This window comes from Lepisosteus platostomus, chromosome 25, assembly GCF_059453375.1.
Source record: "Lepisosteus platostomus isolate fLepPlt1 chromosome 25, fLepPlt1.hap1, whole genome shotgun sequence".
NCBI lineage: Eukaryota > Metazoa > Chordata > Actinopteri > Semionotiformes > Lepisosteidae > Lepisosteus > Lepisosteus platostomus.
Window position 1 is genome coordinate 15,943,224 of NC_142635.1, and position 14,761 is coordinate 15,957,984.

Sequence of the window (14,761 nt, forward strand, 5' to 3'; positions counted from 1 at the left end):
AACAGCTGATGGGGTCCATCTAAGTGATGTCCAATCCATGCTCTGCTGGCCCAAGCCGATTGGAGAGATATGTAGTACTTTTGACTGGGGGAAAATATGGTTGGTAATTGGCTGAGAGGTCACCAGGTGGTGTGAGTTTCCACTCTCCACAGGTGTCTGATTGGTTGGTCATCTTTTGGGTAATTTAAGACCATTGTCCAAATATGTCTATGGCTCTCAGCCAGACCTCCAGGAGTCAGGAGTGGAAGGGCTATAATGCATTGGTCACTGTCCTGAAATGCTCCTTACTGGGGAGGTGTAGTGGCTCTGTGGCTCAGGATCCACGCCTCTGGCTAGAAGGTTGCTGGTTCGTATCAGAGGAATCCTACTCCATTGGGCCCCTGAGCAAGGTCCTTAACCCCAACTGCTCCAGGGGCGCCGTATAAATGACTGACCCTGTACTCTGACCCCAAGCTTCTCTCCCTGACTGTCTCTCTCATGGAGAGCAAGTTGGGGTATGCGAAAAAACAAATTCCTAAAACAAGAAACTTTACATGGCCAATAAATTGATCTTATTTCAAGCTCATCTTACCTTGCATTCTAGCACACAATGATCAGACCACAGAAAGGGGCCTCTCTGATAATCCAAAGCAACACCTAATGGTGTGGTTTATTAATAAGCATTGCCGCTGTACAGTTAGTGTTGTGTTTGTGTGTGTCCAAGTGGGTAAGGTAGTGTTGTTTGGTTTGTGCTGTGATTTTATTGACTGTGATTTTTGTTGCTTCAGCTTTACCTCACTGGAACATTGTAAGTGTTGTTTGGTATTACTGATTTATATGAATTTGCAAATATAAATTAACACCTTATTTCTTAAAATAGCCAATTCACTATAATGCCTTAACCTAAGCATGCTAGGAAAAATGTTTTCAACAGATCTAGATATGTAAATGTGGTTTAACTAGCAATGTTTATTCAAATCATAATTGCTTGGATTTCTAACGCAGGGTACAACTGTCTTTACAGCTTGCACACTGTGGAGGATGTATCATTTCAATATACATGTCCAGTGTGTCTGACAGGACCCTTTCTTTTCTCGTCTCTTTCTGTTAGGGGATGCCCCAATATGTAAAGGTCCATTTCAGCCGCCTGTGTTGAGCAGCATCTCGCCAAATCGCCATCGTCTGTCTCCAGAAGGAGGCGCTGTGTCAGTCCTGCAGGCGTGGAGCCCGAACGAAGGGGGGAGGGAGTTCCCCCAGCATTCCGCACACCGGCCCAGCTCCCCTCGCCATTGGCTCTCACCATAAGCTCCTGCATCTGATTGGATAGATTTGGATTCCGTTCCCACCCCCCCTGCCTTCCCTCCCTGCCCAATGTGAGCAAGCTGTTGAATGACTCCAACCTGGACCCCCCCCCCCCACCATCGCCACAGTAACACACACACCTTGCGCCACCTCGCACAGGCACGCCGCCTGCTGACATAACTCACACACAGCCCGCTGTACTAAGCCACATCGCGAGAGACGCTCCCTGACAGAGCACTTAGTAACAGTGGCAGAGAAACATCCAGTACGACACTAAGACCCCCAACCACACATAACACCGACACAGAGAAAACATACACAGTACTGTCATTAACTGTTTGTGTGTGTTTGTGTGGTGGCGCCACCCCCTTCATTTCCAAATGGACCATTCCAGGGAGCAGGCCGTGCTCAGAGCATGTAGAGCCTAAGGCAGTGGAGCGGCCTATTCCACGGGGCTGGGGGGCAGGGACGTGGTTCTCCGGGGTTTGTACTGTCACCTTGACTCGGACAGCAGAACAGTGACACCGCGATCAAACAGGACACCCAGCTCGCATCCATCTTCTTTGTTTTTTTTTGTTGTTTTTTTTAAAAACATTTTTACTGCTCATGTTCATGTAGGAATTATGATTATTATTGTTATTGTTATTATTACTGTTTTCCGTAAAAGTTTATTATTATAATAATTATTATTATTAAAAGAAAGACAGTGCTGTGTGGCAAAGAAAAATAATTTGTTCTAATGACTTCATAATTCTGTACCTTTCGTTCCTACAGTCGCTCTCCCTGTTGAGGGGAGACTTCCTTTCTTGCTGTTTCCCCCTTTGTTTACTCTCCCTCACCCCCAGTCCCTCCCTTTCCTGTAGTTTTTCTCTCTTCCTCAGTTTCTCTCCACTTCCCTCTCTTTCTCTCCCAGTCTCTCTAGGTCCCCCCTTCTCTCCCTATCCCTCCTTCTTTCTATCGGGCCAGTGCCAGTGTATTAGCATTGTCTTCCTCCTCCAGGGGGGGGGTACTACAGACACCATTCTTAGAAGTAACTGACTGTGTACAGCAAAGACTCCAGCGAAACAACGGACACTTTTGTCTGTATCATTTTTCGGCTTTCTTTGGATGTTGTATTTTGTTTTGTTTTTTTATCAGTGATGCAGTTAGCCAAAAAACGAGAGAAAGAGTTCTCTATAAAATAATTCTGATTCTTATTGTTCTTGTTATGGATACTATGATTGTTTTTTTAAGAGACTTGAAGAGGAGGGTGTAATTGTAACTGTTGTTGTAATTGTTGCCTCTGTTGGGGGACTGTATTGCACATGGCGGGTGAGGGGGTGTAGGGGAGATCTGAGTGGCACAAGTCATGGGGAATCCAGCATCTTTAAAATGCCAGCATATCATGTGAAAGAGGGAGTGTGGGAATGAGGAACAGGACAGAAAGCTTTGTCCCTTTCCTTGGGCCATTTTCATGTAGCATTTTCCACTGTAAGGAATTGGACAATATTTTTTTATTTTTTATGAAAATTCCTGGCATGGGGGCTGCAAGAATAAAAAGTAAAACAATCACGCAGGGCTTTGAGCTACCCTGAAGGATTCGTGTAACTTTTTAGTGTTCGCTCTGAGTTTCATCCTTGACGTAGTTAATATGTGACACTACAATAAGCACAAAATCATGGAGGTAGAAATTCAGTGGTTTGTGGCAGCCCCGGCAGTGTGCATCAGTGTGGGGCCTGACACAGATTCTCATATGGGAAACTTGAAATTGGAGCTAAGCAGTGGTGGACAGTGTTGCATGAATGTGGCCTTCTCTCCCCTCTCCTCCTGCAGGGTGACAAGTCTGCAGACTCCTGGCCTGTGTTGAATGTATAAGAGTATTTCTGGCGTTGGCTGTCCTGTCCATTTCCATTCTTTTTCCTTTTCCTCCTTCATCCGTTTTTGCGTTCGTTTCTTTCGGATACAGCAGAGGCTGCGCTCCTCCGTCGTCACCACCTCTCTTCGGATGTTATGTTTTTTTTCTCTGCTTTGTTTTTGTTGAATTACAAAAAAAATGCAACAACGACAAAGAATACCAACCAAACTAAGATAAATATATAAATAAATACATTTGGAAAAGTGAAAGCAAACGGAAGTATTGCAAAGTGGGTGTCTTAAGTATCTTATCCTGTGTATTTTGAGGGTCCATGCGTCTCATTGTGAGTATTATGATGAGGATCTGTGGCTCATTGTGAGTAATATGATGAGGCCTTGTGTTTCGTTGTATTTGGATGAGGTTTTGTGTATTAAATTACAGTGTGAGTGTTTTGGTGAGGTTCTGTGTGTTTCCGTACAAATATGATGTTTGGTGAGGATCTGTGTGTATCCGTTTCAGTGTTTTGATGAGGTTTTGTGTGTTTCAGTCTGGATTTTGGTGAGCTTTTGTGATTAGGTATATTTGGTGAGGTTTGCTCTTGTTTATTTCTTTATTTGTGGGTTTTCTGATGAAATTGTGTATTTCAGTGCAAGTTTTTGTGAGGTTCTCTGTGGTATCAGTTTGAATAATTTAGTGAGGTTTGGTTTGTTTTGGTCAGTTTCAGTGAGTGTTTTAATAAGGTTCCGTGTTTCAGTGTCCGTTTTAGTTTTGTTGAGAATTTGTGTTTCAGTGTTTTGTGTGTTGTATAGCTTACAATTTGGTTTGAAGTTCTTACATTTAGCAAACAGTATAGTACACAGTAAGAATTCTATGATACTGAAAACATTTGCATCTACTTCTGCACAATTGCACTGAGAGTTTAGATCATAAGTTAAATTACCCACATTTAACAAGTAGACAAGAGATACTGCTGAAAATAACTTGTTCTTGAGCAGTCAGTTTCACTGTATAAATGTGGAAAAGTATATATACTTTTCAGTCGAAGCCCAGTCTTCATCTTGGGAATGCTAGGAAACTGAAACATTTTTAGTTCTTTGAAGAACCACTCTGGAAATGTAGAATATTAAGTTTCATCATTTGCTAAAATACAGTTACTGTGTACTGCACAGTCTTCATCATAAGATTGCTAAGAAGCTGAAATGAAAACAGCTACATCTCCAAAGTAAGCACAAATAATGCAGAACCACATGTTCTTAAATGGTGATGGATGTTTCCAGGTCTAGCACAGTAGTGCACTGTAAAATCTTCACCAGGAGGGTGGTGAGAACCCGAGTACAATTTAATTCATTCTGATTCAATTGCACTATGATAATGCAAGACAGATTTTACTTTTTAGGTTAAATTTGAAAGGTGTACCGTACTAGACAGAAACTGAAACAGACATTTCTAGTTATTCCTGTGGCAATATAGACCAGTGATTTTTTTGTCATTAGTTGAATTTTCCAAAAGCTCCATCACAAGAAGGGTTAGAAGTTTAAAAGAATAACTAGTTCTTAATCAGCTGCTGTGGAAAAGTTAACAATTAAGTTGTTGCATAATGTGCTAATAATAATAATTGCTTACACTTATATAGCGCTTTTCTGGACATTCCACTCAAAGCGCTTTACAGGTAATGGGGACTCCCTTCCACCACCACCAATGTGCAGCATCAGCACACATCAGCTATCAGTGGGGAGGAGAGCAGAGTGATGAAGCCAGTTCAGAGATGGGGATTATTAGGAGGCCATGATTGGTAAGGGCCAATGGGAAATTTGGCCAGGACGCCGGGGTTACACCCCTACTCTTTTTGAGAAACACCCTGGGTTTTTTAATGACCACAGAGAGTCAGGACCTTGGTTTTACATCTATCCAAAGGACAGCGTCTGTTTACAGTATAGTGTCCCCGTCACTATACTGGGGCATTAGGGTGAGCGCCCCCTGCTGGCCCCACTAACACCTCTTCCAGCAGCAGCCTCAGCTCTCCCCAGGAGTCTCCCATCCAGGTACTGACCCGGCTCACACTGCTGAGCTTCAGTGGGGCTGCCAGTTGTGAGTTGCAGGGTGATATGGCTGCTGGCTTTATCACCTCCACTTCTACTAAAACGACCATGCTGCTCACAGCCAGCCAGACTAAGATTCTACATTCAGCAAACATGCAGTAAATGTACTGCAGAGTCATCATCTTATATTTATATAACTTTGTTGTCCATTCCAAAGGCTCAAAATTTGTTTTGGAAATCATAAACTACAAAAAACAAAACTCATCAATACATGCTAAAAACAACAGTCCTAGCCATTCCACAACATATACACACATCTCGCTCTGTCCATAATTACACCATCATTACACTGATTTGATAGTTTCATGTAGGAAAGAGTTATTTAGCTGCATTTAATATACCGATTTAACGGGGGGAAAAAGATTTCTCATATAATTGTTCTTGGCCTTAGGCATTTGAAAATGCCTCCCTCAATGTAGCAGTTGGAAATGGGAGTGAAGAGGGTGGGAGAGGCGGTCAATATTAAACTGAGATTTCCTTTGAACTGCAATATAATACAGCTCTTTAAGCTGATTTGTATATGCTCAAAAGCTGAAAAGAAAAATTGTATTACGTTCTGGGACAATAGCAGTATGACATTTTAGAAAAGTGAGTTTTTTTCCAGCTGTTAGTGTAACTTTGCAGGTTTAAGAACTACACAGTAACAGCATTACACTGACTTTACCGGGAAAGTATTTCAAGAATTTGTGTCACAAAGGACATGGGAAACCTTGAGTTTTAAAATTACTAACTGAATTTACCACATTTAACAAATAGCAATTGTACAGGGTAAGCTTCACCACAAAAATGTAAAAAGAATGCAACTTGTTTTTGAACATTTGCGCTATGTAAATGTTTAATAGTATGTTGTTCACTGAAAAGCCACATTTAGGAGGTACTGTAGTATGTTTACGGTGCAACCTTTACCTGAAGGTTGAAATAAGATAGTAACTGTCGTTCTGCAACTGTACATGCAGGTAATGATGTGGTAATCATGATGTAAAGTAGTTCTTGCATTATGATTTGAAGTTATATTTAGAAAACAGTAAATGTTCTGCAAAAGCTTCACCAAAAGTATTGAATTGAAATAAGCTCAGGAGAAAGCAGTTAAATTTTCAACAACAACACTGTTGCAATGCAGAATGGAGAGGTTTTTACATAGTTAATTGGTTTTATATTATTATGAAATGTCCATAACTTATATAAGTGATATAACTGATAACATGTGTTGAGAAAAAGAAACCTTTAGAGGTCACTGGTTCGAAGGTCGCCTCCTGCCCCAAAGCAATGTGTTTATGTTGCATTAATTATGATGCATCATGATTAGTTTCCACTAAGTCCAGGGCTGCTGTGCTGTCTTTTAGGTCTCTTGGCAGGGTTTTTTCAAAAGAAGTAACTCAGGTTTCCAGAGTCCGCCTTCGTAAATCTGGCTTTCAAGATGCCTGTGTCACGGTCAGGACAGCAGAGCTCAGCTTTTGATCCCAGTTCTGGGATTTGTCAAATCATTGGGATACAAACATGAGAAAGTTTGTTACAGAAACTCTTTACTAAAAAAAATACAATTTCTTATGCAACAGTGGTACTTTGGGAATACAAAACAGTGAGAGCTTAATGTACTTTGCTTAGCAAGCCTAAAGTTATTATTGCACTTATTGCACACATTTCCAAAACTGTTAAAAATATTTTAGGTACTGTAGTTCTTCAGGAACTTCACTCTAGCAATAAATACAGTGGACCCCGGAATTATTGGCACCCCTTGATAAATATGAAGAAACCAAGAAGTATAAAACAAATAATGAGTAGTACTGTAATATATTTCCAGCATAAGGAATTAATTATCCTGAATGAATGATTCAATAGAATCAATCAAAACAAAACAAAATATGATTATAAAGTATTTCTCCAAAATGAAACAGTTATTGGCACCCCTGTTTTTAGTACTTGGAGGAGCCTCCCTTGGCAAGGAAAATGGCAGTAATTATTTTCCTGTAATGCTTCAACAGGTTGGTGAACACATTGGGAGGTATCCTAGACCATTCCTCCATGCAGAACCTTTCCAGATCCTGGAGGTTCTTTGCTGTACGCTTATGGACAGCCCCCTTCAGCTCAGACCACAGGTTCTCAATACGGTCCAAGTCAGAGGACTGAGATGGCCACGGCAAAATTATTATTCTCTGTCAACCATTTCTTTGTTGATTTTGAAGAGTGATTTGGACCATCGTCATGTTGAAAGATCCATCTTCAGCCCAAATGTCCTGGTACTTTTGAGAATTCATGCCATCGATCTTAACAAGGGCCCCAGAACATTCAAAGATCCCCCACCAATTTTCCAGTAGGTACTGTATGATGCACTTTTCACTGTATGCATCCCTCTTCTTATGCCAAACATACCTGTGATGACTGTGGCCAAAATGTTCAATTTGTGGTCCCGCAGCAACTGCTGCCAAAGTGCCAATAGTGTTTGGCAGACTCCAGGCACTTCAGTTTGTTTCCCCGCAACTGTAGAGGCTTTCTTCTGTCGACTGTTCCAAATAGCCTGTTAGCATGGATGTTTGTCTAATAGTAGTTTTTGAGACGGGAATGAGCCGACGATGCAACCAATTCTTGTATGTCTTGAACTGAAACCTTTGGATTTTTCTTACCAACCTCTCCATCCTTCTCGCTGTGCGTGGGGACAAGATGGGCTTGCGTCCTCTTTCTGCCAAATTAACCGCTGTTCCAGTGGAGTTTAATTTTTAAATGATTCTGACAGTTGATATTGGTATTTTTAAGGTTTTTGTCTTATTTTTGTTACCCATTATTTGCTTTGCAAAGATCACCAACGGTTTGCCTAATTTCTGTTGTTAGTTCTTTGACCTTTCCCATGCCATCCCCCCGATAGATGAAAAAAGGTTTTTGCCTCTGTGTTTTGTCATTTTTATACCCTAGAGAAACAGGAAGTCACTAAAGTAGGCCCAATAGTTTGTACATTAATAGTATATTGAACTCAAACAAGTATAAATATTTATACTTTGTATTTGAAGGGATTGTGAAGGGTGCCAATAAGTTTGGCACCTATGTTTTCAGATAAAACAGCATTACTTGTTTACAATTGAAACTTGAAATGAAACAAAATGTTTTTAGAAAAAAAGGACAAGTACTCCCCTAACATATAAGTATTAAATATCTGTCTTTATGTATGTGGTTTATTTTATTATGACTTCTTCATATTTATCAAGGGGTGCCAATAATTTCAGAGTCGACTGCTGCATTAGCAATATTATAGACATTCACAGTGAGTTATGTAAAATGTTTTACTTCTTTTTCTACAACATTTCTTTTCAATATATGATATTTTGGTAAGTACAGAATAAATGTGTTCCATACATTTCACAAAAACACTGTGGTAATGCAAGTCGGTGAAGTCTAATATCATGAGCCTAATTAGAAACTTAATTGCCTGATTATTAAACTGAACAATTATCGTAAGAAAGTTATTTAAAGTACAGAATTCAGCATTAATTTCAAAGTGGATATATCTACCGGTAAGTATTTGCATCCTACTGCATTTACAGTGTTGGTGTAGTATCTCTGCTCTTACCTGAATGATAGCAACAACCCCAGGTGGTGTGAAGAGCCCAGGTGCAGGAAAGTAAAGTGAGCTGGCATGAGCAGGCAGACGGAAAAGCCCTTTCCTAAACCGTAGTCGGTAAAGTAAGCAAAATTCAGGACTAGAAATGGACAGGGGGGAAAGCACACTTTCCAAAAGCAAAGTCAAAGTAAGCAAGCCAAGTTTATAACTTGGAGCAAAGCACACAGAAGAATCCAAAACTAGGTCAAAGGAAGCAGGGTCAAAGCGCAGATGTAACAGCAAAACCAAGAACGCCAAGACTAGAGACAGAAACTCTAAGACTGAGAAATGATGCAAGGACTGGTCTAAAATATTCTGCTGCTAATGAGGTATGCAATGTGGTAAATTATGCAAGGGTGGAACTGATCTTTATCATAAGCATGTCTTCTGAGCAACCGGCTGATCTACAGGTCAGGCAGAGACTCGGCAGGGTGCCAGGAGCGTTAGTGTGTTGTCTGGTGAGCGGAAGGGAGCTGTGATGCTCCTGTATAGAAAAGGAACATCCCATTAGAGTCAAGTGAGACTGAGGGTTTTAGAATAGAGAGACTGAAGAATATAAAATAGTGATGGTCCATCAGACAAAAGATGATGATTGTAGAAAAGAGATGGTGCGCACAAAGTATAGAGAGTGCCGCGCCGCCTCAATCTTACCAGAACGCCTGCCCGTTTACCCCTCTTCCTACGACGTCGTCTTCTCCCCAGTACAAGTACAGGTGAGACACCACAGTCCAGATAGTCCACAGTTAATATTGGTATAAATTTAACTGTGCCAATAGTCAATCTTATGTCTGTAAGTATTTGTCAGTCATATCTAATCACCGAGCAAACAACATGTGCAGTTAGCAGTACAAAAGACCATGTGAAAGAAAGAAATGAACGGGAGCTTGCAGGACAGTAGCGTTCCCCGTCTGCGCCGTCTTCAGTTAGAGCACTGACTGCAGACCTGGTTCTGCTCTACAGAACAGGGGTCATGGAGTCTCCCCAGGTCTGCAGTCAGTCTCTGAAGGTAGTCTTTTCTTTCTTCTACTTCCTTCTTTTTGAAACACAGGTGGGTGCACTTGTGTGTGGAAGGATGCATTCTCCAATCATTCACAGGCACTCTACAGGAATTGAAGTTCAGGAAATGAAATGTCTTTTTATTCATGGGGAAGCCATTTAATTCACAAGAATAAGTTTCTGTTCTCAGGTACACCTCTTTTCATTTTTCCATCAGTAAAATCAACATTGTGGAGCCTTTTCCTGTGAGAAGAATAAACTACCAGAAAGCAAAGTCAGCACTTGCACAAACCCTACAGAACACAGACATTTACTGTCCGAAGTATTGACACCCTGTATCTTAAATTAATTAACTATAGCTTCTTAATTACTAGCTGCTAGGATGAAGAAACGTTTGATAAATCTTTGATGACGTACCATTGACAAAGTAATGTCAAATCATTAATTACCCTTATTGTATAAGTTTTGTAAATGCATCTTGTTTCAGATAAAGGGTACCAATACTTACATCTACAACTGTAGAACAATAGAGATCAATTTGACCACAACCCACTAATTTGGCCCAATGAAAACGGACAGACTTGTGCAGACCAACAACAAGAACTGGACCAGGAACCATGATCCATGCCTCACTAGATGATAGCACTATAAATGGTTTATTGCAGAAATACTAAAGAGTAGTGTGCCCCTTTCCTCTTGACATTTTTGGTAATAGCGACAGTATTCCTCAGGTGTAGTAGTTGTACTTGATTTGTGGCAGACTGATTCAGCAAAGTTCAGGGCTTCTTCCTCTTTCAGGCAGTGTTGTAATAGAGCATTTCGGGTTAAGGCTGTGTTTATTGCTGTGAAGGCAGCTGTGAAAGAACAGCAGGACAATGTCTTTATATAAGGCAGGCAGTACCCTATGGGTCTCCCCTTTCCCTTCTCTCACACTCTCCCCATTCTTTTCTGGTTAGGAGGCGCAGGTCTGTGTGTTAACCAGCAGCCAGCTGCTCACAGCACTGGTGATAAGGATGAATACCAGGGGTCGAAGGTCACCACAGGAATTTGAAGCTTTGAGGAGGAAAAGGGAAGTCCTTGTTAATGATCAATTAGTAACAGGGCTTCATCACTGACCTGATGCATTTAAGCTCACTGCTCATCCTAATACACATTAAAAGCTCAATATCATGGCACAAATCTAGTCACGTTCAAATAGGACACCGAAGCAGTAGCATTAGCAAACATTGCAGAAGTCGAAAATGAAGTTCAAAATGATTAGGATTCAAAAATTGATATAACACCAAGCAGATGACACCTAAAGTAAACAAATGCAGCACTTTATGAAGGTAGAAAAAATATAAACTATCAATACTGTTACAAGTTGAGGTAAGTGACAACAGAGGTATCTAAGGCTCTGTATAAAGAGTGTAACACCTGGTAGAGCAAACATTTCCAGCTTCAAGCAGAGGGAGGTGTCTGCTGAGATGTTGGGGGACCAAAGTCTGGGTTCAAAGCAATCAAAGTTTACTTTGGTTTATCTTAGTTTATTTAAATGTGGGTAAATGATTAAGTGTCAATCAACACTCCAGAAACAGACAATTCCAGTGCCTCTGTCTATATCAACTGTTTGGGTGTATTCTGGTAGAAATCACTTATAAGTTAGGGGTTATGTATATTTGTTTTTTTATTGACTAATTTGCCAAGTCAGTTACTGATATTTCACATTTTCAGAACACCCCATTTGTCACAATATAAATTGAGAAGCACACGACAATTTCCAGAGAACTGAGGCTTTACTGCAACACTCATTTGAGCTCTGTGGTCTGAGCAGCTGGAGTGCTGCCTGAGACTGCTGTGAGTCCAGATTCACAGTCTTGTGTCACTTTGCAAGACTGGAAAGAATGGGTGTTGGGCGCCAGGTGTCAGGGGCTATGTGGATGTCAATTGCATTGATATGTCAGTGACACCTGAATGCCCCATTCTTTAAATTCCTGCCTCAAACCGTAAAATCAATAATTCAAAGAAAATCAAGGCCAAAGGCAATCTGAACACAGACACTGTGCAATTACCACACTATTCAAGAGGTCACGTGGGGTTGCCAAACAGGTTTGAGAGGACCCAGTTCAGATGTGGGCCTGAGAACAGGATAAGATGGAACAATGCATCAGCACAGTTGGCCATATTGGCCATGTTTGGACAGTCACTTCCTAAAGGAGCACTCAAAGCTTCCTTCACCCAGGGGAAGAGCCATAAAAAGCCCATCAGGATGTCAGAGCAAACAAGGCTGGAGAAAGAGACTACAGCATCAGACCCAGGTGAAGGCGCTGACACATGGGATTCTACATGGAGAAGCAGCAGGAGGTCACGGCATCATCTTCCTCCTCACCTACCCGACATGGGGCTCAGAGAAATTAAGGTAGGGGTGAAGCGTAAAGGAAATACATTGTTTGGGAAGGCCAAGTTGCCAAAGAGCTGAAGGACTACACTGAGTTTCATTCCTTTACTTTTTTGTTTGGTAACAGAGTCCCATGAGGATTTTTAACTGTTTGAACAGTAAGTGCCTCTGGTGGACGTGATGTCTTATTTTTTATGTATAGAACTATTTAAATTGTGTTATGAGGCTACCTTTGTGTGATGGGAAGAACGATAGATTGCAATAAATTGGATATTACACATGATAACTAGTCTGGTCTGTGGATGCACTAGTGGGAAGTAAATAGAACCAGTGGCAAGAAAAGTAAGAGGCTTTATAATTTCTAGTATAAAGCAGGAATAAGGCTTGTCTGAAGGGGTCACCTATCTGTGACACCTGCACCAAGAACCTACATGGTAGTCAGACGTGCCCTCCTGCTGCTGGACGTTCCAGTCATTACGTGCTCACACAGGGTCATACTCACCCAGACAACTTTTCCCGTCCTGCTGCAGTGTCCCCGTCACACAGCTGCACACTGGCCCAGCGAACTGACTGGTGCAAATCTGCTCGCAGCCACCATTGTTTTCCTCACACCAGTCCGACTCTGCAGGGAAGAAGCCACAGGCCATTAGCCTCCTGTCTCTGGGTTACTTTGGCCTGTTATTGCCCCCCTGTGTGTGAAACAGAGTAATTCACCAACATATAGTGTTGCATTTTATTAACAATCCTTAATTACAGAAACCCTATAGTGTAAGAAAGCACTTCAAGGCTGACTGACGTACTTATTCTGGCGATTGTTAAAATGTCATAAAGAATTAACTTATTTTAGATTATATCTAGCTGTGTAGCACCATATTACAGCCCAGGACTGTGTGAAAGATGTGAGAACAGTGTAAGAGTTCCTTTCTCACCTCTCCTCCGAATAGGGCCCACAGTCAGAATCTGCTCCTTGTGCTGGCTGCCAAGGTCAGAGTACATTCTGGAACCATGCGGACAGTTCTGCACAAAAGCACAGGATGATGGTGTCACACTCCACGGTGAGGTGAGGATACTATGTTTTTGAATAGTGCAGTGCTAAAGAGTTTATATTGTGACCTTATAGATGGTGTCTTCCTATAGTTAGAGGACCTAAAGAACAGGACTTGAAAACCTACAACATCTTGGTTTAACAGACAAATGGGGGGGAGGAGTGAACGTTATTGCCTAATGCTTGTTAATCACAAATTGTTTTTTTTCAACCCAAAATCAAAACTTAATTCTATTATTTCTGCTTTTCATTATTGCTATTGCAGAGAATATTGCTATTTTACAGACATAATTCCCCTTTAGCAGATAAAGTCCGTTAAATCCAAAGTTGAGGGATTACTGTAGCTTTATGAATCTGCAATCTGTGTAGAACAAGAAACCAGGATGGTGAACCCGGTTCAGCAATCTGTGATGGGAACATCACTGTTCTTTCAACAGGAAGGAGGCAACAAGTAACATGTGTTCCCGCAGAACAGAGGAGGGCTCACCACTTTGCAGGCATGTCTCTCAGAGTCGCACAGCGAGACATCGCAGTGCAGGTGCACCTCATCATAGTCGCCAATGAACTTAAACACAGTGACATGGAAACGGCAGGTGAGAGACATCCCATTCTCCTCCATGCCAATGGTGTTGTCTTTTATGTTGGGGCACCTGAGAATAGCACATGTTGTCATAACCAGCATCCTTTCACTCCTGTTCAAATTCCCTCCACCACAAACCTGCAATGTCACCTGGCACCCCTGCACAGGAAGTGCTGTAAAGGAGCTTGTCCTCGGTAATCAGTCAGGATACATGTTTTCATGATAGTACAGCTAGCCATGGCTGTAGGTTTGATTTGCTTTTCCAGGAAACCTCTGGACTCTCTCTGCCTGGATCCACTGCCTTCATGTAGGAACCTGGAGTCCAGGGCATGAGGGTCACAATGCAGAAGGTATTTGAACACTTCCTAAGTCTGTAAGAAAGGGATTGAAGAACCCCTTGTCCTCAGGAAGTTATATGCTCATATTCTCCAAATACTCTGCTGCATTGTAGCTCATGAAGGCTAGGACAGGGGACCCCTGCTGTAGAGGAAAAATCAGGGGTATAAACAGCATGGGGTGTGGATCTGTGTAATATTATTTTCTAGGTCTGTGTCTAGAATAGTGAAGAGATGATATAGCACTGAGTATGGAGTACGTTTTAAATTCGGTGCAGAGCTCCGAGCGTGTGTGTGGTGACAGCTACCCCCTCTCTATGATGATGTAGCGCAGCCGGTCACTGCTGTGCCGAGACGGCGTGGCCCAGCACATGTTGACGATGAGGATGAGCTGGTGCTGGTCGGCCCCTTCCACGAACACGCCCACATACAGGACATCCCGCGTGCTAAGCACCACCTCCCCCTCACGGTATGGTTGCCGGTAAGAAGCATTCTTGTAGAGAGCCATCTTGGTAATGAAGCTGCCCTCCTGAGTGGGCAAGGTGAGGTTGATCACACTGGAGAGAGAAGAGAGGGGGAGGATAATTGAGAAGGACACTGTCTTGTATGTCAGTTTGTTGTTTTC

The 14,761-nt window shown here is 41.9% G+C and overlaps 2 protein-coding genes across 4 annotated transcripts in view; one reads left to right on the top strand and one right to left on the bottom strand.

Annotated features, from left to right (window-relative positions):
- sik3 (SIK family kinase 3) overlaps positions 1 to 3,389 on the top strand; it is a 41,693-nt gene extending 38,304 nt beyond the window's left edge. For both annotated transcript variants that reach the window (XM_088620167.1, XM_088620166.1), the window contains one exon: positions 1,091 to 3,389. The gene's annotated coding sequence lies outside the window, so the exon portion shown is untranslated. The remainder of the gene's footprint in view (positions 1 to 1,090) is intronic.
- A 6,523-nt stretch (positions 3,390 to 9,912) lies between these two features.
- Positions 9,913 to 14,761, bottom strand: part of tecta (tectorin alpha) — a 30,692-nt gene continuing 25,843 nt past the window's right edge. Inside the window, exons 19-23 of one of the 2 annotated variants that reach the window (XM_088620048.1) lie at positions 14,445 to 14,693; positions 13,709 to 13,871; positions 13,106 to 13,193; positions 12,679 to 12,798; positions 9,913 to 10,852 (exon numbers count right to left, since the gene is read on the bottom strand). In XM_088620048.1, the coding sequence (XP_088476174.1) occupies positions 10,752 to 10,852; positions 12,679 to 12,798; positions 13,106 to 13,193; positions 13,709 to 13,871; positions 14,445 to 14,693 (721 nt within the window). In that variant the 3' untranslated portion in view covers positions 9,913 to 10,751. Of the gene's footprint in view, positions 10,853 to 12,678; positions 12,799 to 13,105; positions 13,194 to 13,708; positions 13,872 to 14,444; positions 14,694 to 14,761 lie in introns of those variants that run through there. The other variant, XR_015930441.1, reaches the window with a different exon arrangement.